This window comes from Kalmanozyma brasiliensis (genome assembly GCF_000497045.1).
Source record: "Kalmanozyma brasiliensis GHG001 unplaced genomic scaffold PSEUBRA_SCAF2, whole genome shotgun sequence".
In the NCBI taxonomy this organism is placed as follows: Eukaryota; Fungi; Basidiomycota; class Ustilaginomycetes; order Ustilaginales; genus Kalmanozyma; species Kalmanozyma brasiliensis.
Genome location: NW_015961959.1, coordinates 797,903 through 821,858, shown reverse-complemented (window position 1 = coordinate 821,858; position 23,956 = coordinate 797,903). Strand labels below are relative to the sequence as shown.

Here is a 23,956-nt window from a genome sequence, read left to right as displayed (position 1 = left end):
GAGTGGAAGGACGAGCAGAAAGAACCCTTCTTGTTTGTGGAGCTTTTGGTGGGAACCTTACTTTTTTGACCGTCAAAAAATCGAGTTCGGGCTCGGGAGTCGGCTGTCCACGCCTGCCAACACACGAGCCACGGTCAAGACTGCAGCAAGACCAACACCAAGAGCATCACCTGTTTTCATCGCGTCCTCAACCACCGTCGTGTCGACTACTCATACTTCAGCTGCCCATCCGGAGCAATGCGCTAGGCAGTCTCCAGCAACATGTCATCCGACCCGGTAGGCGCGGCCATCGCGCTAGCTGGCGTCCCCGACGAACCCGCCTCCCTACATTCACACGCGATCCGACCCTCAATAGACTTCAACAAAGCAGCTCGCCGGAAATCAAGCTCGGATAGCATCCCTTTGCCGGAAGAGGACGAAGATGAAGATGATTTCGTCGTCTTTGAGGACCGCAACACGCTACCAGCGCCAAAATTCGCTCATGCAGAATTGGACGATCTTGAGTCGACAACATCGAAGCAGCCCACATTAGGCTCAATAGCTCGAGCAAGTGTAGAGAGCCTCTCTTTCGGCTACAGAGATCATCTGCTGCCGCTCAGTCTGAGCGGAGATGGCGACGAGACGTTCGCAGGCGACTACGGAGAGAGGGAAGGCTCGCTTTCGGCGGCAGCGAGAGGCAACGGCTCCACATCGAGAGGCAGCTCATCGTCACGGTATGGTCGTCATGGGAGGACACGCGACCGACTATCAGAGAGGCGAGTGACGCTGATCGACGGCATCGCTCTCACTATTGGCGTGCAGATTGGATCGGGCATCTTCTCGTCGCCGGGTGTGGTGACGCTCAACACCGGCAGCATTGGCGCCTCGATTGTCATCTGGCTGCTGTCAGGGTTCCTGGCGTGGACGGGCGCCTCGTCGTTTGCCGAGCTCGGCGCATCGATTCCGCTCAACGGCGGCTCGCAGGCGTATCTCAACTACTCGTTCGGTCCTCTCTCGGCGTTCCTGTACACATGGTCAGCACTGACAGCGCTCAAGCCAGGCGCAGGCGCTATTATCGCCACTATCTTTGGAGAGTACATCGCCAGAATTCTCTTTCATGCTACGGGCAAAGCAACGGACCATCCGCACGAGACAGGTTTGGACGGTATTCCAGGATGGTCCATCAAGCTGCTTGCTGTATCCATTGCAGCGCTGATCACAGGCGCACATGCCTTTTCGAACAAGCTCGGCACGCGCACCCAGATCGCGACGACCATCGTCAAGCTGCTCGCTCTCACCGCTGTGCCCATCTTGGCCATCGTACAAGCAGCGAGAGGCAAAACAAGCCCGAGCTCGCAGCAGGCCTTTTCGAGCTTGGGCAATCTGTTCGCAGGCAGCTCGACGTCGCCATCGTCATATGCGCTGGCGTTGTATAGCGGGTTGTGGGCGTTCGACGGATGGGACCAATCCTGCTTCGTAGCAGGAGAGATGAAGCGCGTTGAACAGGATCTGCCCCGGGTGATTCACATCAGTCTCGCAACGGTCATCTTGATCTTCCTCTCGGCGGTCGTGTCGTACTTCGTGGTGCTGCCGGCGGATCTGGTGAAGCGGACGAACACGGTAGCACTCGACTTTGGCAGCGCGATCTTTGGCACTGGGGGCGGCATCGTCTTCGCCTTCCTCGTGGCCTTTTCGTGCTTTGGTGCGCTTAATGGGCAAATCTACACCACGGCGAGACTCATTCTTGCCGCATCACGAGAGGGGTACCTGCCAGAACGGCTGGGCGATCTGAACAGGAGGACAGGCACACCCGTAGCGGCGTTGGTGCTGCAACTGGTGCTCATCACCGCATTCGTCCTCTTCGGCTCCGGCTTTGCGTCCCTGGTCAACTTTTACGGCGTCTGCAGCTGGACCTTCTATCTCGCCTCCGTGCTCGGCCTGCTCGCTCTCCGCATCAAGGAGCCCAATCTCAACCGACCGTACAAGACCTGGCTCGCCACACCGATCTTGTTTGCTGCGGTAGCGCTGTTTCTGCTGCTGATGCCGGTCGGCAGCGCGCCAATGGAAGGGCTAGCAGCGTTCCTCTTCATCAGCGCTGGTGTGCCGGTGTACTATCTGACACAGAGTAGGGCAGGGTGGGTCTCGAACAGCCCTTTTCTGGCCAAGATCAAGGGACTATTTGCCAGCGGTGGAAGTGGCGCGCGGACAGACGATGGGAGAGGGCATCACGTGCCGCTGTCGACATCAGAAGCTGACGATGGAGCGCGCGAGGACGACGAGGAACAGATCGAGATGCTGCCCAAGACGGCGGATGACATGGGTAAGGAACGGGCGTAGTGGAAGGGTCACTCGGGGGTATGCAATCTTGATCCCGTGGATTATGCCGCCCGATCGAGTGCAGTGTTGTCTGTGAGCTCTGCTTGGCTTGCCTCGATGCACAGACTTCGTAGAGGACGAGATTCAGATGAGCGACGACTTCGGCTATGTCCGAGCGGGAGCTTGATCCACGAATCTTGTGTCACGCGAGCATCGCCGGTCCGCACGCTGTGTCTGCGATCGCGGAGCCACGCCAAGATCGAGAGCCCCGACCTCTTCGGAGACGACCGAGAAAGAATACCACAAGGCGAACGCCAGGGGGGGGGGATAAAGATAGGCTCAGAGATTCTCGATTGCGGGGTAACGATGCGCTGATAAGAAGTTGCAACGCTTATCTGTATCGCGAGACGCATGACCATCTCGGGGAGGCGGACTTTGCTGTGACAGCAGGACCGAGCCCTCACGATGGCTGCTCCTCTGATCGAGGGACGGGCTGTCAGAGATAAAATCTCGGAGATGGCCGAGCGTCGCGTGGCCTTGGCGGGTCGCCATTGGTTACCCGGCCTGTGGGAACGTCAATCAAACGCACAACATCCTGTCGTTGGCGAGCATCTCCTTCAATGTGGGGTGTGATGCTGACGCCCCTGATGAATGATGACGACAATGCTTCCCAGACCTGCACTTCATCCGTGGTGTCAGGCGACAAGAGCACAGAGACGATGCCGTCCCGCAGCAGACAGCGATTTCGGCCGAAAAGGCATCTCAAGTTTTCAACGTTGCTCGTCGCGACTTCTCAAGGTTGGGTGCCTCCGCTTCTCCTCATGACCATTGTCAATCGTGTCAGACGTCAATGTGCTTATGACCTGACAATGGCGCAAGGCTGCCGATGACCAACAGGGGCACGTCCATTCGCGACGAACAATGGCCAAACGGCGGCCCAAAGGAGCGAGCGCATGCTAGTCATGCACCCGTCTGGTTCGCTTATCTCGAGCGCGCTTTTCGTATGAAAAATTGCCCATTTCAAAGAGCGCTCTACAGAGGGGGCCAGTCGCTTGACACTTGCCGGCTCTCAAAGGCAGCACCACAACCTCAAGGCCTGTTGCCGAGGTGCAAGAGAAGGGTTCTGGCGGGATGCTCCTCTGTGCCTCGCCCCAGGCCATCTGCAAGGTTGAGTCGTTGCCTTGATCGAGCGTAGGACTGGGTCAGAAGTATGAGCATCTTGTACAACCTTTCTGCGAAGACCGGCTCACAAACCGAACAAGGGCAACATCGCCGCTGTCAAGCAATGGAGATTAAAAAGATTAAAATTTAAGCATTTCAGACATTTGATGCAGCCGCGTCTGTGCGAGAGCAGAAACTTTTTCCGTCCGGCTCAACTCGAACGGATCTGGCTTTCGAGCGTCGACTTCCTTCATCTTTGTCTTGGCTCAGGACACTCCCACCTGACGCCCTCGCTTCATCATCCTGAGCACGGCTGTTGCCTACATGAACGGTGACGACGAGGCTCGAGGGCAGTAATGACAGCCGACTCGAAGGTCGATGAGAAGAAAAGCTTCTTTTTCGTGGGTGATGGCGCTGTCTCTCCATTCCGTCGGTCTGAGTTGAAAAAAATTCTTATCACAAGCTTGAAAAGTTTCTCGCACAACCTGTCACGACAAGCTCCGCTCAGATGCTCAACACGGCTTTCGCCGCTCGTTTGCCCGACACTACCGGCTCTCGACCCTGACGATAGTGGCAAACAAACCAAAAGCTAACCTTGACTCTGTCCCTGGCGTGCCTCGCTGCATGGTCGAGCACGAGAGGCCGTGGGTCCCGAACTAACCTGTTCCCGTTTGGCGCACAATCAGAGCTCGTGCGTGTGCATGTGGATCTACAGTTGATGAAGTAGCGTGTGACGGGTAGGACAACCAAGGGTTCCCTTGCGCAGAGGTCGTCTGGCAGTGATTCTTCATATCTCTGCCCCTCACCAACGAATGAGGTTGCTTGCCTGTCTGCGCCTTGCCACGACCATCCCTTGTCTCTTGTCTTTTATAATAACCTCGCATCTTCTTCTTCCCTACGATCTTGTCTCCGCTTCCCCACCTCCCCCTCACCTCTATACCCTCCCCTTCACGGGCCCATCCTCTTTCCTCCTCGAGTCTTGACCGACATCGAGCGTCCCGGTTGACTTCCTGCTCCAGCTTCTCCACGGGAACTGTCTAGAGCATCTTCCGTCCCACGTCCTACTCGCTTCGACACCAGACCCTCAACGTCGACGCATCGGCCTTCTTCAGCCACAATGGGAATCCCTGCGCTCGTCAACAGCCTCAACAGGGCGGTGGCCACCTCGCCCGTCGGCTACTACTTCCGCCTCGATGGATCGGGACACCCACTCTCGCGACCTGGCTCGCGTTTCCTCACCGAGATTCGAGCCGGTCTCGTCACCTTTGCTGCCATGGCTTACATTCTCTCGGTCAACGCCAGCATCCTCAGCTCGTCCGGTGGTCCCTGCGAGTGCGCCAAGACCGCCGCTGATCCCGTCTGCGCCAACGACGCCGCCTACAACCAGTGCGTCGCCGTGCTCAACCGTGACTATGTCTTCGCCACTGCCATCGCCGCTTGTGTCGGTACGCTGCTCATGGCTCTTTTCGCCAACATGCCTTTGGGTCTCGCTCCCGGTCTCGGTGTCAACGCCTACTTTGCCTTCACCATCGTCGGCGTCGCTGGCACGGGTATCATCCCTTACAGCCAGGCCCTTTCGGCTGTCTGGCTCGAGGGCTGGATCTTCTTCCTGCTTTCGCTCTTCGGTATTCGACAGTGGCTCGCTCGCCTGTTGCCTCACAGCATCAAGCTGAGCACCGGTGCCGGTATTGGTATCTTCCTCGCCTTCATCGGTCTCGGTCCCAACGGTCTTGGCGTCATTGGTGGCAACGCTGCTGATCTCGTCGGTCTCGCCGGCTGCCCTGCTCAGTACCAGGACCCCGACACCGGCTACTGTCTCAGCCACAAGCTCCAGGCCCCCACTCTGTGGCTCGGTGTCATGCTCGGCGGCATCTTCACCGCTCTCATGCTCATCTACCGCGTCAAGGGTGCTTTCCTCATCGGCATTCTCCTTGTTTCCATCGTCTCGTGGCCCCGCAACACCGCCGTCACCCTCTTCCCGCACACCGAGGCCGGCGACGACGCATTCAACTACTTCAAGCAGGTCGCCAACTGGAACGGACTCGGCATGCTCGGCCCCAAGAACATCGACTGGTCCGGCTACAGCAACGGCAAGGTGTGGTATGCGCTCATCTCGTTCCTCTACATCGACCTGCTCGACACCACCGGTACGCTGTACGCCATGGCCAGCCACGCCGGTCTCATGGACGCCCGCACGGGTGACTTTGAGGGTTCGTCGGCTGCCTACCTTTCGGATGCGGTTGCTATTTCGATCGGTTCGCTGGTCGGCTGCTCGCCCAACACGGCCTTTGTCGAGTCGGCTTCGGGTATCGCCGAGGGCGGTCGCACCGGTATTACGGGTCTCACGACGGCGTTCATGTTCTTCCTCTCGCTCTTCTTTGCTCCCATCTTCGCCTCGTTCCCTGCCTGGGCGACGGGCTCGACGCTGGTCATCGTCGGATCCATGATGGCGTCCAACACGGCGCAGGTCAACTGGTCCTACGTCGGCGACGCCATCCCTGCCTTTGTCACCATTGTCGGTATCCCGCTCTTCTTCAACATCGCCTACGGTCTGATCGCGGGTATCTGCTGCTACATTGCGCTCAATGCTATTCCTTGGCTCATCCTCAAGGCCACCGCGGGTCGCGTCAAGCCCGATGGATGGGACACTATCAAGGAGCCGTGGGGTGCCCGCATGGTCTCGGCCAACGACGAAACCACCACGGGCTTCATGGCCATCGTCCCGCCCTGGATGCGCAAGGTCATGGCTGGAAACATGAAGTTCTGGCAGATGACGGATGCCGAGATCGAGTTCTACCTCGAGGGCAGGAGGGAGACGCAGAGGTTGGCGCAGGAGAGGCAGGACCAGCTCGAGCACGAGCGGGCCGCCATGTACGGTAACAGCGACGACGTCGAGGCGCGCGCGTCGAGCGAGGTCAACGACGAGAAGAACTCGACCGGCAGCGGCGACGAGCCTAGGCATGTGGTTGGCAGTGCTCAGTAGATTCAAAAAAATCACTCCCTATCCCCCCCATCCCCCTCCGGTTCTTCGTCGACCGCTGTATTTGTCTTTACGGGTTTCATTCACTTCTATGCTGCTATAGCTTGGTTTCTCAATACCACTTTCCTTTCCGGTCACACTCTTGGTTTGCGAGTCGATGTGTTCTACAGTTGCGAGAAAAGTGTCCATGGTCTACTGTCTATCGTCGTTCTCTTACATAGCTACGCCGTACCTAGCCATCCTCTCGCTCCTCTCGGAGATCACGCTCTGGGTCTCCTTCTGCACCCTCTCCTCCTCCTCCTCCTCCTCTTGCTCGTCACCGTCCTCCTTCAACGCCTTCTTGATCTCATCCAGCGCGCTGCACCACCTCATATTCGCCGTATCGGTGATGTAACCCCCTCCTGGTCCGGGGACCATCTTCTTGGTGCGGATGCTGCCCATGCCCTCGCCTGCCTTGAAGGCCTCTGCGAGACCCCATCGCTTCAACGTCCCCTCTCCAGGGCCGTCCGATTTGAGCATTGCGCTCTTGCTCTTCCGCAACGAGCCCGTGGCGGCAGCTTGCGGGGTGGAGGTGGACTTGTGCAGCGTTTGCTGCTTGACCGACGTATGACGGGAGGCTTTGCCTTTGCCAACGAAAGAGGCAAAGTCGCGCGGCTCGACGACGCCACAGTTGGAACATGCGTGGGAGGGCGTAGCGGCGTGACCGGCGAGTTGACGCTCCACATCCTGCTCTTCGGCCGCGTTCGCCCGACGAGGCGTGGCGTTGAACGTCGAGGCTGGGAAGAAGGTGCGAGGGAAGCCGTTGAAGGTGGCCTGCTTGAGCGGCGATGTGGAGAAGCTCTTGGTGGAGCGAAGACCGTGGTAGGTGCCGTTTGGCGAGGTGGGTCGGGAGGATGTGCGCGGTGGTGTCGATGGCGTCGCCAGCGAGCGGAGAGATGCGATCGACACAGGACGGGAAAGGTTGGTCACGTACTGGAAAGGGATTCCTCGTGAAGTGCTGAAGGACTCGTCCCGATCGAGGGTGGTGTCCCAGAACCCTCGTGTAGTGCCAGAGCGAACCGGCGTGCGCAGCTCCGGCACCGTATCTTCGTCGTCGTTCTCGCTGCGAATCTGGGCCCGATGGGCGATGCGCGACGAGGATGGCGATTCCATCCGCGGCGTGCCCACCGAGGGCCCGGTGCGGAAGCGCGCCGAATCGCTCGACGTCTCGAGCACCGCTGCGACGGCTCGCATGCTGTCGGATTCCGGGATCGAGACTGCCAGCGCCGGCTTCTCGGTCTTGCCCGGACTCGCCTTGGGTGGGATGGGAACGTTGTCGAACGCCAAAAAGTCGTCCTCGCTGATATCGGGTACGGCAGGCTGGTGCCCCACCGCGTGTCGTCCCCTCGCCTTGCGGATGGAAGCCATGGACCCCACACCGACGTTCTCCTCGTCCTCCTCCGACGAGCTGCCAGACTCGACGGGTAGGTCAGCAAAGTCGACCGAGCTCACGGGCGGTGCGCGCGCGATGAGTTTCGCGCTCGCAGTACTCGCACTACGCTTGAGACTGAGTGAGCGTTTGATGCGACCTGTCTTGCTGGACAGGCTCATACTCCTTCCCACGCCCGGTGCGTCTGTGGGGGACACCACGTCGTCGGGCAGCACATCTCGCGCTTCCTCCTTCTCGTTTACCTCTTCTTGTCGATATTGCAGCTCGAGCTCTCCTACGATGTCCTCTTCGCCTTCGCGCACCTCTTGTGCGAACAGCGGCTTGATAGGCACCGTCGGGGAGGGTGGTGGGAGCGTCGATTCGGTGCGGTTGTGCTCGGCGAGCTTGAGCAGGCCCTTCTCCTCGGTCAGCGGCGTGAAGGCGGTAGAGGGCGAGGCGAAGAAGTCGTCCGCTTCGCGCTGAAAGATGTCTCGCGCCTGGAGCCGGTTGATCGCTGCGTTGTCGCCACGGGCGTTGCGCGGGAGGGAGTCGAGAGCGTGCTTGGAACGACAGCTGAAGAAGCCGCGCTTCTTCTTGGGTGGTGGTGTCGACATGGATCCGGATGAGGAGGCTTTGGCGGTCATGATGGCGATCTTGTGGCGGGTGGGAGGTGATGACGGGGGGAGATGGTGGTGAGGGGGAGACAACGCCAAGCGGAGACAGAGATGGAGATGGACACGGCGGACAGCGGCTAAGCCGCACTCTAAGCACTCATTTCATCAACACACAGACAGCGGAACTCTATCTCTTCGTCATTGCCTCGGGGGAAGCGACGCGGTCTTTGCGGCGACAAAGGGAGGGGACAAGATCGGAACTCCGATGCCTGGAGGAAGTAGAAAGTGGACAGTGAGATAGCGTCACCTCGTACCGCATGACGGGCTGCCAAATTAGGCAAGAGAGCGTGGTTCTAAAGAGACTTCGAGAGCGCCGTGCATGCATATGCACCACTCTGATCTACTGTGCATTGCCTCTGCTCCGTTTCACCGCAACGACAGCGGTTTCTCACTTGCTTTGGCCCCAATCTATGACCAGCATGCTGATCTCTCAAGGATGATCATGACATGCTGCCACCTGAACAGAGGTGTATTGCCCGAAAGCCATCGAGAGCTGTCCAGTTGGGCTGATGCGAATTCAAAACAAACGCTCAGGGGCTACGGGCATCACTCGGGTTCAAAGCGCCCATTTCAAATTTCGAGACGCGAGGCTCAGAGAGGTGTTGGTTTGGGTGAGGTGTTGTTTGTCGTCTTTAGACTTTCTCTGAACAAGGCGAATTTCGAAAAAGACCGCGAATCGTTGGTATCGGGTGGTGAAGAATCGGCGATTCAGATATGTGTCAGATTACGCTCAGGCCACGGAGCCGGTCCGATAAGCTCAGGTCCTCGTGCTGACTGTGTCAAGCTGCTTGCTAGTGCTATCGTTGCCAAAGATCTTTCCCCGGCTACCATCACATTTTGTCTCGACATCATGCCGGTCACTCACAACAGCAAGACGATCAAGCTCGAGCTGCCCAAGTCCGGCGCCTCCACCGAGATCTACCTCTTCGGTGCGACCGTCACCTCGTGGAGGACGGCCGGCGGCAAGGAGCGGCTCTTCCTCTCCTCCAAAGCGGCGCTCGACGGCAGTGCTGCGATTCGAGGCGGCATTCCGATCGTCTTTCCCGTCTTTGGTCCCCCCAGTCAGCACGCTGATGCACCCGAAGTCGTCAAGGCGCTCGACAAGCACGGATTTGCACGCATTCACGACTGGTCTGTCTCCTCTAACGCCCCCACCGTGGACGAGGAGGACAAGGTGAGCGTCACCCTCGAGCTGCGTACCGCGGACAAGCCGGATATCGCCGCTGTATGGCCCTACGAGACGGTTCTGCAGTACACGGTCACGCTGTCGCCGCAGGAGCTCAAGAACGAGCTGCGGGTCAACTACGTCGAAGGCCAAGGGGAGATGCCCTTCCACGCACTACTGCATACGTACTTCCTCGTGCCGGACTCCACCAAGGCATCGGTCCAGGGTCTGAAGGGCATGCAATACATCGACAAGGTCAAAGGCGGTGAGGCACAGCTGGATACGGACAACTTCGTGTTTGACGCACAGTCGATCGATAGGGTGCACATGGGCAAGCACAGCACCTCGGCAGGGGAGACGCCGAGGGATGTCAAGATGCTGTACAATGTGGAAGAGCAGGGGCTGGGCAAGGGGATCGAGGTGACGAGGTCGAAAGAGCTCAAGGACACCGTTGTCTGGAACTGCGCCGAGGAGGGGAACAAGTCGATCGGGGATCTGGAGGAGGGCGGGTGGAAGAGGTATGTCTGCGTCGAGCCCGGTTCGGTACACGGATTCGAGACGCTGCCGAAGGGAAGCAAGTGGGTCGCAGAACAGACGTTGAGGGCCTTGCTGTAAGGATCAAGCTCTCTAATCAAGTCATTCATAAGCAACGCAACTCAGTCAAAAGGTGTCTGTGGGCGACTCGCTGTTCGAGCGCCGAATCGTTTCATTGCATTTCCTTGAGATCCTTGCTTTCGCGATACAAGTGAAAAGTCTACTCGCCCACCTTCTTCGTCGACTTTCCAGGCTCCTGAAGGAATCCAACATCCCAGCCCATCTCCTCCATGGTCCAACCGAGGATTTTGTGGGTGTCCTTGTCGAACACAAGGTAGTTGAGCCTGGTGTGCTTCTTAGGGTCATCCGAGATGTGGTCCACCTGCTTCATCTCCTCGTCGCTGAGCTTGATGAGCGTGATGTTCTGCTTCATGCGCTTCTCGTTGGTCGACTTGGGGGCGACCGAGGTGCCCTTCTGCACAGCCCAGCTGAGCGCCACGGTAGCAGCGGTAACATCGTGCTTCTTGGCGATCTCGTTGAGCGTCTCGTCGTCGTGCACTGCCGAGCTCATCTGGCCCAGCGGGCTGTAGGCCGTGATATGAATGCCCTTCTGCTTGCAGTACTCGTTGAGCTTGTGTTCCGGCAGCAAAGGCGACTGCTCGATCTGGTTGACCGCAGGAACGACCTTGGCCGTCTGGAGCAGAATCTCCAGGTTCTTGATACTGAAGTTGCTCACGCCAATCGCCTTGACTTTGCCCTTGTGCGAGTTGAGGAAGATGTCCTCCATCTTGGCCCACGTCTCGTTGAAGGTGGGACCAAGGTGCTTTTGGTGCTCCAAGCCGCACACGTCGCCACCGCCAAAGTTGCCCTCGCTCGAGGTGAAGCCCTGAGGCCAGTGCAGAAGCCACAGGTCGATGTACTCGACATCGAGCTTGTTGAACGATTCCTCAAATTCTTTGACAGGGTCGTTCACTCCGCCGGGTCGCAGCTTGGTGGTGAGGAAGATGTCGGAGCGCGGAACGCCGGATTTGCGGATCGCTTCGCCAACTTCGCGCTCGTTTGCATATCCAGTCGCGGTATCTAGGAATGGGAGATCATGCCGATAAGAGTGAGGTTAGAATCAGATCACAGATGCGCCTTCATGTGGTACAGCTTGTTAGAGAAAGGCAACTTACCAAGGTGACGGTAGCCCACATTGATGGCCTTGACAAGAGCGTCGACGAGCTCGTTGTCCTTGCCCGCACCGGGTTGACCTTGCCAGCAACCCATGCCGACCGAGGGAATCTTGGCGCCCGTGTTGAGCGTGAACGAGGGGATATCGGCTGCCATTTTGGGACAACTTTCCAGGGAGAGGGAAGAGGGATGGAATGTGTGTTGTGGAAGGGAAGGGGGTTTGCTCCAGTCGACCACCGTTATATGCTGTTTGGCTATCTCCGGCGGCTTCTTGTGTCAGAAGCACCCAAACTCCACTTGACTTGTGCGACCTGACGTCTGTGCGTCACACCGGCGATTTCTGACGCCGCGTAATTTTTGGTGTGCATTGCCGATCAAGCATCTTCTCCTAAGCTTCCCCCGTCCAACGCTTGCTCTGCCATGCATGTTCGAGGTCGTGTTTGACGGCGAGACTTGACCTGTGACTGCATGTTGCGATCTGTATTGACGCAGCTGAAGTCACTCAGCCGATCCAGCCAATTGGCGATTCTCGAAAGGCGACACATCCCGATCACTGGTCACATCCACACCAGCGCTCCTCCACTCATGGCACGCAAGTCGGCTCGAGCCATCGCCGCTGCTGAGGCTGCGCAAAGCTCAGATCACGAAGAAGCCTGCTCGAGCAAGGTGTCGCTGTCCGATCTCAGCCCAAAGGCGTGCTTAACGTGCGGTCGAGTAATTACGCCGCGGGCCAAGTGGGCCAAGGACTGGAGCGGGATCAAATACTGCTCGGATCGATGTCGCAGCACTCGTCCGGGCAGGGTGGTTGTATCCTTCACTGCCGATGCGGGCAGTCTCAATGACCTCGGATCTTGCTCAGGTGTCGCCGCCAAGGACGGTGCGGAGGTCAAGGTGGACGTAGAGACGTTCGTCGAAGGGGTCTTGCTAGGCGTCGCAAGACGAGGTGGAGGCGGAACGCTGGAAGAGGTCCAGGATCGACTGCGAGAAGTGCTGGATAGCGCGTCTATAAGCAGAGGCTCGCAGCAACAAGGGTTGACGGGGGACGAAGAAAGCGATGCGGGCTCAGACAACGGCACTCAGAGCGACACTGCGAATGGCGACAGTACGACGCCAGCTCACCCACTTTGGAGGGCGCTAGACAGCCCGCCAGGTTTTCGAGAGCGTGTACGAAGGGCTGCAAGACGTCTGGCTCTTGGCATCACTCACGACTCGGATACTAGACAGACCAGCAAGACGACGACCGATGCGGGTTCGATAGAACTCTCACAGGGAGGTAAAGTAATGCGGACGGTTCAGGACCTGTCATTCGCCAAAGGGGTCATCAGTGTCAGATCAAAGAGGTCTTCATAAGTCCGTGTCTTCCCACGTCGCTTGCAATGCACACAAAAGAGTGGTGGTTGTTTGCCAGAGCTTAAAGCTGAACAAGGTTGTGCGATGTCAGCCCCCACGCGCGTGGGAACAGTGACACAGCACAGCGCTTTATTTGCAGCGGTAAGGTCCCCCGCATAACTCAAGTCAGGCGAAACTCCGCTGCGCTACACCCTGCAGCAAACTCTGACACAGTGCAGCTCGCCATTGTATCGTGCATCGTCCCGTGAAGAGGAGACTGACTGGACAAAAGGGCACGAGCTTGGCACTGGCGAATAGCCTAGCTGCTGCTCACACACAGAGTGACGATCTTCCTCCTGCACTGCAGCAAGATCGGCGGTTCCGATGTCCTAAGCTCGCGATTCGGATGGCATCCGCGAACGACCGGCGCTTCCCGACGATCAAGATGACATCGTCCGTTCGAGATTCCCACGCCTGGCCATCGCAAGGAGCGAAGGAATGCCTCGCTTAGCTTGATCACTGTCGGAACCCAGCCCGGTTCCTTTTCTCTCGTGGGGATGCGCTGGAACAAGAGCGGATCGGACCAAGCGCAGCGGGCCAAACTCAGCTCCAAACCTCGCCAAAACACGATCCACTGCAGCAGATCAGCTGGAAGCCTGCAGCAGCCTCGGCTAAGCCCAGCTGAGGAATGGAAAATCCCCCTGAAAACCAAGGCGGGTGAGTGAGCGATTTCTAATTTCGTCTTCCGCCTGCTGCTGCTGCTGTTGCCAACTCTGCGGCTTGAAACCAGGCCAAGGCCGGCTGCTGCCGCCGCCCTGAGGGTTGAGTTACCGCTGTCGCCAAGGTTTGAGATCGACAGACGACCCCGGAAAATCAACAACAAGTCAGAAACCTCAGCTCGCCTCGCCTCGCTTCACACACACTCTTTCAACAAAGATCGTCGATTCAGCCTTGCGTCTGTGATGCTCTTTGCCCTTTCCCCGACATTGGTCACAGCTCAGCTTTCTCACGATCATCCCGCTCTCCACCTTCTTCACCAAAGCACACCAGCTCTGGGACCACAAGCTATAGACCGCCCATCATCTATACCCGCCTCCGAGGCTTCTAATCGCTTCGACCTTGCCTAAAGCCTCGACCATGAGCCAGTCCGAGCTGTGACAGACGACGACGACAGCGACACACTACCACCTCAATTCTCAACCACATCACTCACTATAACGACCCCTCCCATACCGCGGAAAGCGGACCCACAGCAGACATCATGATGGAACGACACTACCCACCGCAGGCGTCCTTCAACAAGTCCAGGGCACCCTTCGGCTCCAAAGGCCCGCCCAAGTCATCCACCTCGACCATCCTCGAATCCACAAAGCGACCACGTGAAGCCCAGCCTGCTCTATCTACGATTCCCAGCTATGGTCCTTTGCTCGGCAACACGTACAAATCCAGCACACCATTCTATCCTGCAACCTACGATCCTGACTTCCCCTCCCCTTCCGCCGAGAGTCCGCCAGTCGAGCCAAGCCTCTTTGCCCACTCGTCCTCCTCGCGCAAGCCCAAGGACAGCAATGCAAGCATCCAAACTACTTCCACAAAGAAGATCTCGCGGACCAAGAGCAGCGAGCGCCTGACAGTGCGCAATGCTCGCGGCGAGATCGAGTGGAAAGACATGCCTCCCATTCCGTCTACTTCTGCCCATCACATGCTTTCCGCTGCTGCCGGGTCACGGCGCCCGGTCTCGCCCTATGATCAGGATCACAGATCCTACAATCGCGGCTACGATCAGCAGTCACCTACAGAAGAAGCCGGCTACATGATATTTGGCAACGGTGCAGCGCCGCGTCGACCCAGGAACAGGCGCAGATCCACCGACGACAACGACGGCTTCCACACGGCCGACGAGGACGACGAGCTAGAGGCGCGCGAATGGGAGCGCAACCGCGACAGGCAGATGGAGGCAGACCGTCTCGAGGTGCATCACCGCCAGCAGGCCCGCGAGGAGGAGCGACGTCTGCAGACCGACGAAGAGAGACGGGCAAGGAGACGGGTCGAGCGCGCCGAACGCGAACGACTCGCCGCTCTAGCGTTCGAACAAGAGCAGGAGGAGGAGAGGAAGAGGCAGATTGAGCGTGAAGCAAGGCGGCAGATGGAGAGGGAAGCGAGGCGAGCTGAGCGCGAGAGGCTCTTGGCCGAAGCTGAGGAGAGGGACCGTCTCGAACGAGAGGCGGAAGAGAAGCGGCGTGCCGAGCGCATCGCAAGGCGTCTCGCACGCGAACAGGCCGAGCGGGAAGAGATGGAACGTCAGAAGCAGCTCCGCGAGGAAGCGCGGAAGCGACGCATCGAGGCCGAAGAGGCAGCAGCAGCAGAGCGAGCTCAGAAGGAGAAGGAAAAGCAGGAGAGAAAAGCCAAGCGCAAGGAGGAGAAACGTCTCGCGGCCATCGAGGAAGCCAAGCGCGCAGAGGAGGCGCGGATCGAAGCAGAACGGCTCGCCGAGGAGGCTCGTATCGAAGCAGAACGCATCGCCGCCGAAGAGGCCATCGAGGCCGAGAGGCTGGCGAAGGAAGCGGCTATCGAGGCGGAAAGACTGGCCAAGGAAGCGGTGATCCGGGCTGAGCGCGAGGCTGTGCTCGAGAAGGAGCGCAAACTCATTGAAGCATACCAAGCATTGGTGGAGGCCAAGCGACAAGTCGAGGAAGAGGATCGCGAGGCCAGACGCGCAGGACGTCGCGAAGATCGTCGTGCTCAGCGTGCCCTCGCTGCCGGATTTGCGCCTGGCGAGACGGACCCAGATGCGCAGCAGTCGGATGAGGACGAAGACGATGACGTCTACCAAGACGACGCCGCCTCCGACGACGCTTCCGAGGTGTTTGTGGATGCCGGCGCTGACGACGAACTCGATGCGGAGGCAAAGAGCGCCACCAATGACTCTAACACGGGCTCCATGGCTCGATCCATCTCCAACATCGACGGGCTTTCCAGCACCGACGGCAGCTCGGATGCGCCTGCCACGCCCGCCGACGAGCAGGCGCTATCTCTGGCAGCGCCCAACGGATCCACCGCCGACTTGGCCCGGCAGTCATCTTCGAACGGCGGTCACGGCCATGTCAAGTTCGCGATGGGCACCAACGGCGATGCAACCCCGACGGCGGCTCATCCGGCAGAGAAGATCGCGCCATACAAATCAGATCGCTTCCGACAGGCTGTCAAGGTGGGTGCCCGCGGACGACTGCCAGTTACTCCAGCTGCGACGTACACTATCATCCCGCCCTCCACCTCGCTTCTCACGGCCACGTTTGCCGCTACGGACGGCGAGGACGAGGATGAGGTCGACCATTCTGGAGAACACCAGATCGTGCAACCGAATGGCCCGTATCGCGAAGGCGGCATCACATACGGACGCGGCTGGTGCGCCCACGGCCTCGCTGATCCCTCGCTCACCATCGACCATCGTCGCTATGTGCGTGTTCCTCGCGATACAACTGCGGACAAGGGAGCCACCGACTTCGACGAGGTCATGTACAGCGATCTCGGCGAGCTCGTGTGGTCGGCCACGACCCCGGACGTCATCGCGCGCTTGATCAGCCACCTCGACTACGCCGACGTCAAAGCGTTGCGTCAGACATCTCAGTCGATTCGCTTCGCGCTCGGCCAACTTGCCGGTCGCGAAATTGTTCTCTCGCGCTTCCTCTCGCGCATTGGCTACGAAGCTTGGTCGCCAACCGAGATCAAGGGCGAGCTGGTCGAGAAGGATCCGCTGCCCTTGAGCTTCAGCGACTGCGAGGCGTTCCTCCTCAGCTTCGACCTGCGATCCGAGTACGCTCTGGTGGGAGCCGAATATGCGCGTGCGCCGCATAAGATGGATCCTCGCTATCCCAGACTAGCCCGCTCGACTACACGAGGCTACGATCGGGTGCTGACGCGCTTGCGGATGCAGGTCAACTATCGACCTCCTGCTCGCGAGACAGACCCGACCGTAGTGGCCATCTCGTCGCCCTGGAAGCCTGGTCGCGCAGGTTTCTTCCGCGTATGGGTGCCCTCGACGGAAACAGGCGCCTGGCTGAGTGACACGGAGCTCGCGCGGTGTGAACGTGAACTCTTCATCGCCGGCGTCTGGCCACATCTCAAGAAAGGAGATGTTGTGTGGGACTGCGCGGTCGGCGAAGAGCGCAACGAGGGAAAGTACATCTTCGACGGCCGATACCTACGAGATCTCTCGTTCATGTTCGATCGTGCAGGTCACCTTCCTGCGTGGCTCAACGCGTTTGCGTTCGCCCCTAGCTACTACCACAACATCGTACGGTCGACGGACGCCAGCCAGCCGGTGGTGTACCTGGACGTGCTGCCGTGGCGCGACCAGATCGTAGGGAGCATGCGACTGGTCCAGGATCAGGTGGAGACATTCTCACCGCAAGGCGCGAGGTACAGGATCTCCAAATGGCTCTATCGGGCTGTCATCAACGTCACACCGATCGAGGGCGTGGATCTGGGCTGGTGTGGCAAGATCGTCATCGAGACTGAGGGGACGGCGGAACATGCCAAGGAGCTCATCTCGCGCTGTGCGGGACCGGCAGAGTCGGCGAGGGTCAAGGCGAGGCTGCTGGCAAGTGTGATGGACGCCGATGGCCGACCGAGCATCCCGAAAGCGCCGGCGCCGACCACGGACGAGAAGGGCAACAAGATCGAGACGACCAGTCCGTGGGCGATTGTCAGGGCGAGGAGCCGACCGGGATTGATTTGGATCCGACCCATGGACATGCGCGAGCGGGTGGTGTTCTGACCGCATGGAAGCATGGGATCAGTGTAATTCTAGAAAGTTGAGCGATCAGAACACACACTTTTCAACTCTTTGCAACACGCTTCTCCCACCAAACTGGCTGTTATGGAGATCATTCCATCGTGTTTCATTCAATGACAAGGAGCGTTGTGCGACTAGAGCTTTGCGAACCGGGCCACGTCCTCATTAGCGACCTTGACAACTCTAGCGTAACCCGCGCCGAGGCTCTTCTTGCCCGTGTTCTTGACAAACTGTTCAAAGGCGATCTCCTTCTTTCCGTCCTTTTCACCCAGCAACCAGACCTTGGTTTCGAGTTCGTCGCCGGGTTTGACGGGGGAGGTGAATCGTACGGCAAAGGCTTCGAGTTCAAACCTGGTCTTGTCACCCGTCGTGTTGGCGGGGATGCCATCGTTCTTGTCGACGGACTTGAGGACTGCACGGGCTGCAAAGCCGTAGGAGCAGAGGCCATGGAGGATCGTACCTCCAAGACCGACCTTCTCGCCCAGCCCACCGTCGATGTGGATAGGATTGTAGTCGCCGGAGAGCCGGTAGAGCATGGCTTGTTGCAAGGTGGTCTTTTCGCTCAGCACAAAGTCGGGTTCGCGACTCGGCGCTTTGGGCGTAGGCGGTTTGGTGGTGATCGACTTGCTAAAGCCCGTACCCTGGGAACCACCTCGGTAGAAGCTGCTACCGATCATGGTGGCGTGATTGCGGCCAACGGGGCTGATGAGTCGCACTTCAGTCTCCATGATCAGACCGTTGGGTCGATCGTGTACGCCGCAGATGCGCTTTTCAAGCTTCCAACCTTCGCCAGAGATGACTGGGATCGGGGCGTGCATTTCGATGCTCTGCTCACCGTGAACGATGGTGTTGAGGTCGAGAGAGGGGAAGCCTGGCACGGCCGAACGAGAAGAGACCATCTCCGAGAACACAGTGGTATCCTGCGATGTACCCTTGAGACCGAGGACGACCGGGTAGGTGGGGAAAGCACGGAAACCCGACTCGCGCTCGTACGCGTAGTCGAGGTCTTTGGGCCCAACGCCGATGCTGACGGCGTAGGTGAGCAGGTCGCGACGGTTCCAGGCCACAGGCTGGGTGCCCGCATCGTGCCCTACAGTCTTGTTGAAGTCAACGCCGTTGTTGGACATGGTGTCAAGTTTGGGATCGCCGAGGATGTGGACGATGGGTTGAGGAAGGGAAGATGAGGAGGAGAAGAAGCGAAGTCTGGGGAGGGAGGGGGTTGATATGCTTTGAGGTTGGCTCGGAAAATGCGGGGTGAGCGAGAGACTTCTGGGCCGGAAGCTTAACCGGAGGGCATCTGGCCGGGAGCCGGCAGAAATTCGCGCGCTTAAGCCACCTCGGCCCCACGCTGCCATTGTCGCCAGCATCCTCGCGCAGATTGTGCGGGTTGGTGCCACCATTGTCTTCGGCAGCCCTAGTCCGACACCTATATCGTGCGGATGGGTGTGTGCGAGGGACGAGAATGCTCGTGTTGCGCTCTGACCGGTCGAGATCAGTCGTGGTAGGCCCTCTTTCTGCGGGGTAGGTGCGTGTGGTGAGACAGAAAGGAGCAGCTGGACCCTGACAAGCGCAACTTAGCGACACCATTGCCCATGTGATACTGGAGCGAGTCCCTTCTGTCTCGACTTCCACCCATCCGGAACTGGTTGTCCCGCGCTGTCTTCGGTGCGCTTCTGCAGCAGATGGATGCAGTCTTGCAGTGTGAAATGCTTGCGTCGCCATGTATGCACCACCTTCAGCCGGCCATGGAAGGCGCCGTTTCTTTCCGAAGATGTTAGACCCCTGGAAAAACGTCCTTTCCCAAAAAACACAGATCTGCGCACGAGAAATAGGCAAAAGCCAAGACGATGACGGAAAGTCGCAGCGTCTGAGCGGTCTCTCAACGGCCACGCTTACGGCCAAGAAGGCTGTGTGAGAGGAACGGGCCACCAAAGTCCCATCCACCTCTCTTCATTGCACGCCCGTTCCACCTTCAACATCATCTCGACGACCATCCTACTCGACGGAATCCATCCCAGCTCGACTCCTACATCCTTCACAGCCAGGTCGACGAGATCTGAGCCACCACCTCGCCAAACATGAAGGGCCTCGCCAAAGCCATGAAGCGCACGCCGCATCTGATGACCTCGCGCATCGGTATGGCGGCCAAATCCTCCGATTCCGCGTTCGACTCGCTCAACATGCGCTTCACCTCGCTCGAGAAGCTCACCGAGAAGCTCCTGAAAGACGCATCGTCCTTCCGTGATGCTGTCAAGAACATGCTGCTCTCCGGCTCGAACTTTGGTCGTCATTTCGATACGCTCTTCCAGCCGCTAGGATCGGAGTACGACCTGGAGCGCAAGCATCCCAATGCGCAAGCGACCATGACCAACCTCGCCCACTACGGGCAGCTGATGGATGAGCTCAAGGACACTCTGACGCCCGAGATCGAGCTGATCGAATCGCGCGTCATCTCGCCCACCAAGGATTTTCAGACCATCATCAAGGCCATTCGCAAAAACATCACCAAGCGCGATCACAAGCTCGTCGATTTCGACCGTCACAACAACTCGTACTCCAAGCTCAAGGACAAAAAGGAGAAATCGCTCAAGGACGAGCAGAACCTCTTCAAGGTCGAACAGGACTACGAAACCGCCGCCGCCGACTACGAGTACTACAACAACGCACTCAAAGAGGAACTTCCAAGGTTCTTCGAGTTGGCCAGCGCCTTCATGACCCCCCTCTTCCACAGCTTTTACTACATGCAGCTGAATGTCTTTTACTTGACGATGGAAAGGCTGCAGAGCTTTGCAGAGGGCAAGTACGACCTGACGAACAACTCGATTGCCGTGGTGGAGAATACGTACATGGCGCAGTTGACGGATGCCAGTGAACGGTTGGAGAACCTGAGCATTCGCCGGGGTGCCATGCCGAGTGCGAAGATTCTCGCGCAGAACCGGGCGAGCAGTGGATCTGGAGGGTTGAGCCCGAGCGGGTCAAGGATCGGCGGGTTGGCAGGTGGTGCACCGAGTCGGTCCGGATCGATCCTCAGCACCGGTTCAGCAGGTCACACTGCTCCACCCGCCTACTCAACCGGTGCGGCGACGGGTAGCGCTGTAGCCAAGAGAGCTCCCCCACCCCCACCCGGGAAAAAACCCGCACCCGCAAAAACCTACGTCGTCGCCCTGTACGATTACACCGCCCAGGCAGACGGCGACCTCACCTTCCGCGCAGGCGACCGCATCGAGGTCGTCGAGCGAACCGCGTCGACCGACGACTGGTGGACCGGTATCGTGGGCGGTCATCAGGGCGTCTTTCCCGGAAACTACGTTCGAGATGAGTAGAGAGTCAGCGTTAGCAATGGTATTGGTGTTGAAAAGGATGCAGAGACACGACCTGTGCGGATGACGAGAGTGTGGTGTGATCAGCCTCTGCTTGTTTGGGGGCGCGAATTCGGGTTGAGATCTCGGGCGGACCGAACGCGCGATGAACGGTAGATAGGTTTGTTTGGGATGCGCAGGTGCGCGAATAAAGAGCATGAGAGGTTGCGTAGAGGGATCGCGATGGAGCATAATGAAGAGGGTTCGAGAGGCGAACATCATGGACGTGGTTCGACCATCGATTTGCGAGGAACATGTCTTGGGATGCGGCTGAGCTGGCTGCTTGCACCGGCGGGGGACGAGGCGCCATTCGTATGCGCAACACCTCCAAAGTCCGTGACCCTCCTCCCAGCCGCTCGGAGCGAAGGGCTGCTGTTGCCGCTCGGCGAGTCGCTGCGGCCAGGTGCGAATGGAGACTGCTCAGCTGGGCCGTGCGAGTTGAAATCGAACACGGAGCGGGAGTGTCTCAGCCCCTGTGCGCCTTGCGTTGTCGGCGTAGCGAACGTACGCTTGACCGGCTCGGGGAGGAAGGAGACGTTGGCGTTTTCAGACAGAAGCTGATTGGGATGCGAATTGGAGCGGATCAGGCTTGGCGATGCGTCGAGAGTCTGCTGGTGCGAGAAGGGCGAGGCGGTGGCGAAAGGGCTGTCGAAGCGCTGAGATGGGCGCGAGGAGAGGGGCGGAGCGTTGGACCGCGGCGTGCTCATGCCGATGCCCAGGCTGGGCGAGGGTGTGTCGATGTCCCGTAGATCAGAGTCCTGCAGGACAGGTGTCGAGTTGAGGGCGGCTTGCCCCTCGGCGATGAGAGCGGCCATCTTGGCTTCGAAGCGCGAGAGCATCTCGTCGTTCTCGTCTTCCTCCTCGTCCTCTTCCGCACTGTGATCGCTAATGCCGCCAGTGTTTCCAAATGTAGTGCGGGTACCTGTGCTATTAGGCGCAGCAAGGTCGAGCCTAGGGCTGAAAAAGCTGGAGGACGGAGCTGGACTACCAGATGTATGGGGCATTGCTTTTCGCGACGGGCTTTGCTTCTGCGTCCGTGGGCCTGCGTATTCTGACCTTCGTCCGTTGCGTCTCGAAGACACGAAGACTTTTCTCTGGCGAGCTGCGTTCGATTGCGGTGTGAAGGCCTGCTGATGCGTCGATGTAGCCGCATGGTGCTCGTAGTAGGGCGGTGGAGGCTCTTCGAGTGTGCCAGGCAGCGCCTTCATACCGTTGCTAGCTTCTGAGCGCTTGTTTGGCGAGATGACGTGCCCCATATCGGCCTGAGGTCCATCACTAGGATGGTGCCTTTGATCTTCGTTGTCCGCTGAATGACCCCAAGACGACCACAGCGAGTAAGCGGTGAGCGCTGCGGCACCCGTATAGAGCGCCGCGTTGAGGGCTGTGTCCACAATTGCGCCTGCTAGACCTCGACGTCGCTTCCGTGGTGGATTCTCGGGTATATCCGGGATATTCAACGCGTGAGACGACTCTCGTAAGGCAGCGGAAGCAGACCGATTGCCGCGCGAGAAGATGGTGCTGCGGGCAGAAACGGCGCTTTCGTCTGCAGCAGTAGCAGTGCGAAAGCTCGACGGGCTGGCAGTCATGGGTGTCTGGTGGTGGTGGAAACTTGCAAAGGAGCTTGTGCTACTCGAGGAGGGCATGGATGAGAGCGAGGCCATCGATGCAGTCGAAGTACTGCTGGGAAAGCCCATATTTGACTGGAAGCTGAATTCCGTGTTTGGAAGCTGGTGTTGGGACGGAGACGCAGCGGAAGATGAGGCCTCTTGAAAGTTCAAAGGCATCGAGGCTGACCCGCTTCGAGTTATTGTAGATGACCACTCGCGCTTCTTGCTGGAAGGTGTTGATGAAGGAGGGGGCATGTTTGACGTCGATGCGGCGGGTTGATGATATGGTGATGCAGGGTGCTGATACGAGCCAGATGTGGGGCGTGGGCGAGTTTGTAGGGGTGCTCGGGCATGACGCCTGGAAGGCATCGCGTAGCTTGTGTTCATCTTGTCTGCTAGAGACGGCAGGCGTTCAAGATGGTGAGGTTGAGATCGAGGGAGCTTCACCAGCCAGAGAGGGGAAGAAGTGAAGTGCAAACAATGGGCGCTGCTTCATCAAGACCCTGCGCATGTTGCTCACTCACCTTCCCGTCTTGCTGAGCCGGCCGACTTGGTCAGGCAGAGCAACACTTGTCAAACGCGCTAGCCTGCAACAGAGCGCGTAGAGTGTGTTGTTCTCAATCTCGAATTTAATACCTTTGTTAGGCCGTCGCAGCTGCGCTACTGACCATGGCGGAGACTCAGCTTCCTTCCCCCATCAAGCTATCCGAGTCTACAGATCAACGGGGTCATCAAGGGAAGGTTATGTACACTGGAGTCTCGAAGCGTCGCTTGATTTCCTCTGACATCAACACTCGTCATATGATCAAAAGGAGACCAAGGTGGAGTCGTATCTTCGTTGGCCTCGGCTTCCGGGATGGAGGTTGAGAAGCGTTGCCTCCGCGTTCATGCTGCGTAACGCGTTCCAAGTGGCGTTTGAGTGCCATCATACGTGACTCAAGCCCGTCCGGTCAAGGGGGGATGGAGGGAGCAAGGTCGTCAGTAAGGCACCGGTCAATTCTCGGGACGGCTGAGATCTGGAGGCGGTAGTTGAAGTGCGTCATCGCTTGATGAACCCGTCCGCTTTCCGACTTTTCTAGAAACGCATCCCGAATCCCGTGGGCTCATGCAGCTTAGCAAATCCTGGCTTCTGTAAGTCCGGACACCACATGCCTTCGGCGACGCATGAGATTGCGAGATGACTGGCCGACATCATCGCGACGCATGACAATCAAGACGATTGGGCAGCCGTGTCTAAGCTTGGCAGTCATGATGAGACCTTGGACGACGCGCGCAAAGGGATTCCCGCGGAAAGACCTTGGAAATTTCCAGAGAGCCGTGACAAAGCCGAATTTGGCGGATTCGCCTCCACCTGATTCGGCATGCTTTGGTGCTCTCGGCTTGGCTGTGACGTTGAGCGAAGAGCTCGCAGCGAGCAGCACCCTTACCAAAGGTGCTGAATCACTTTGTACCACCGTCTTTCCTTCATATACCTCG

At 58.6% G+C, this 23,956-nt stretch overlaps 9 protein-coding genes across 9 annotated transcripts; 5 read left to right on the top strand and 4 right to left on the bottom strand.

The window, feature by feature from the left end:
- Positions 1-261: 261 nt before the first annotated feature.
- Positions 262-2,316, top strand: PSEUBRA_002812 (Amino acid/polyamine transporter I; the record flags this gene model as incomplete). Its single annotated transcript, XM_059464907.1, has 1 exon — positions 262-2,316. The coding sequence occupies one exon, from the start codon at positions 262-264 to the stop codon at positions 2,314-2,316; it is 2,055 nt and encodes a 684-aa protein (XP_059320713.1).
- A 2,257-nt stretch (positions 2,317-4,573) lies between these two features.
- On the top strand, positions 4,574-6,439 carry PSEUBRA_002811 (Xanthine/uracil/vitamin C permease; the record flags this gene model as incomplete). The annotated part of the gene is made up of 1 exon (XM_016437225.1): positions 4,574-6,439. The coding sequence occupies one exon, from the start codon at positions 4,574-4,576 to the stop codon at positions 6,437-6,439; it is 1,866 nt and encodes a 621-aa protein (XP_016292701.1).
- Positions 6,440-6,649: 210 nt separating this feature from the next.
- Positions 6,650-8,488, bottom strand: PSEUBRA_002810 (uncharacterized protein; the record flags this gene model as incomplete). The annotated part of the gene is made up of 1 exon (XM_016437202.1): positions 6,650-8,488. The coding sequence occupies one exon, from the start codon at positions 8,486-8,488 to the stop codon at positions 6,650-6,652; it is 1,839 nt and encodes a 612-aa protein (XP_016292700.1).
- An 880-nt stretch (positions 8,489-9,368) lies between these two features.
- Positions 9,369-10,298, top strand: PSEUBRA_002809 (Aldose 1-/Glucose-6-phosphate 1-epimerase; the record flags this gene model as incomplete). The annotated part of the gene is made up of 1 exon (XM_016437222.1): positions 9,369-10,298. The coding sequence occupies one exon, from the start codon at positions 9,369-9,371 to the stop codon at positions 10,296-10,298; it is 930 nt and encodes a 309-aa protein (XP_016292699.1).
- A 139-nt stretch (positions 10,299-10,437) lies between these two features.
- PSEUBRA_002808 (NADP-dependent oxidoreductase domain protein) lies at positions 10,438-11,546 on the bottom strand (the record flags this gene model as incomplete). Its single annotated transcript, XM_016437207.1, has 2 exons — positions 10,438-11,297; positions 11,393-11,546. 2 exons carry the CDS (start codon positions 11,544-11,546, stop codon positions 10,438-10,440), a joined length of 1,014 nt encoding a protein of 337 aa, XP_016292698.1.
- A 2,434-nt stretch (positions 11,547-13,980) lies between these two features.
- On the top strand, positions 13,981-17,496 carry PSEUBRA_002807 (uncharacterized protein; the record flags this gene model as incomplete). Its single annotated transcript, XM_016437216.1, has 1 exon — positions 13,981-17,496. The coding sequence occupies one exon, from the start codon at positions 13,981-13,983 to the stop codon at positions 17,494-17,496; it is 3,516 nt and encodes a 1,171-aa protein (XP_016292697.1).
- Positions 17,497-17,648: 152 nt separating this feature from the next.
- Positions 17,649-18,641, bottom strand: PSEUBRA_002806 (MaoC-like domain protein; the record flags this gene model as incomplete). The annotated part of the gene is made up of 1 exon (XM_016437209.1): positions 17,649-18,641. The coding sequence occupies one exon, from the start codon at positions 18,639-18,641 to the stop codon at positions 17,649-17,651; it is 993 nt and encodes a 330-aa protein (XP_016292696.1).
- Positions 18,642-19,592: 951 nt separating this feature from the next.
- PSEUBRA_002805 (Src homology-3 domain protein) lies at positions 19,593-20,837 on the top strand (the record flags this gene model as incomplete). Its single annotated transcript, XM_016437219.1, has 1 exon — positions 19,593-20,837. One exon carries the CDS (start codon positions 19,593-19,595, stop codon positions 20,835-20,837), a length of 1,245 nt encoding a protein of 414 aa, XP_016292695.1.
- Positions 20,838-21,091: 254 nt separating this feature from the next.
- Positions 21,092-22,735, bottom strand: PSEUBRA_002804 (uncharacterized protein; the record flags this gene model as incomplete). Its single annotated transcript, XM_059464906.1, has 1 exon — positions 21,092-22,735. One exon carries the CDS (start codon positions 22,733-22,735, stop codon positions 21,092-21,094), a length of 1,644 nt encoding a protein of 547 aa, XP_059321312.1.
- Positions 22,736-23,956: the final 1,221 nt, after the last annotated feature.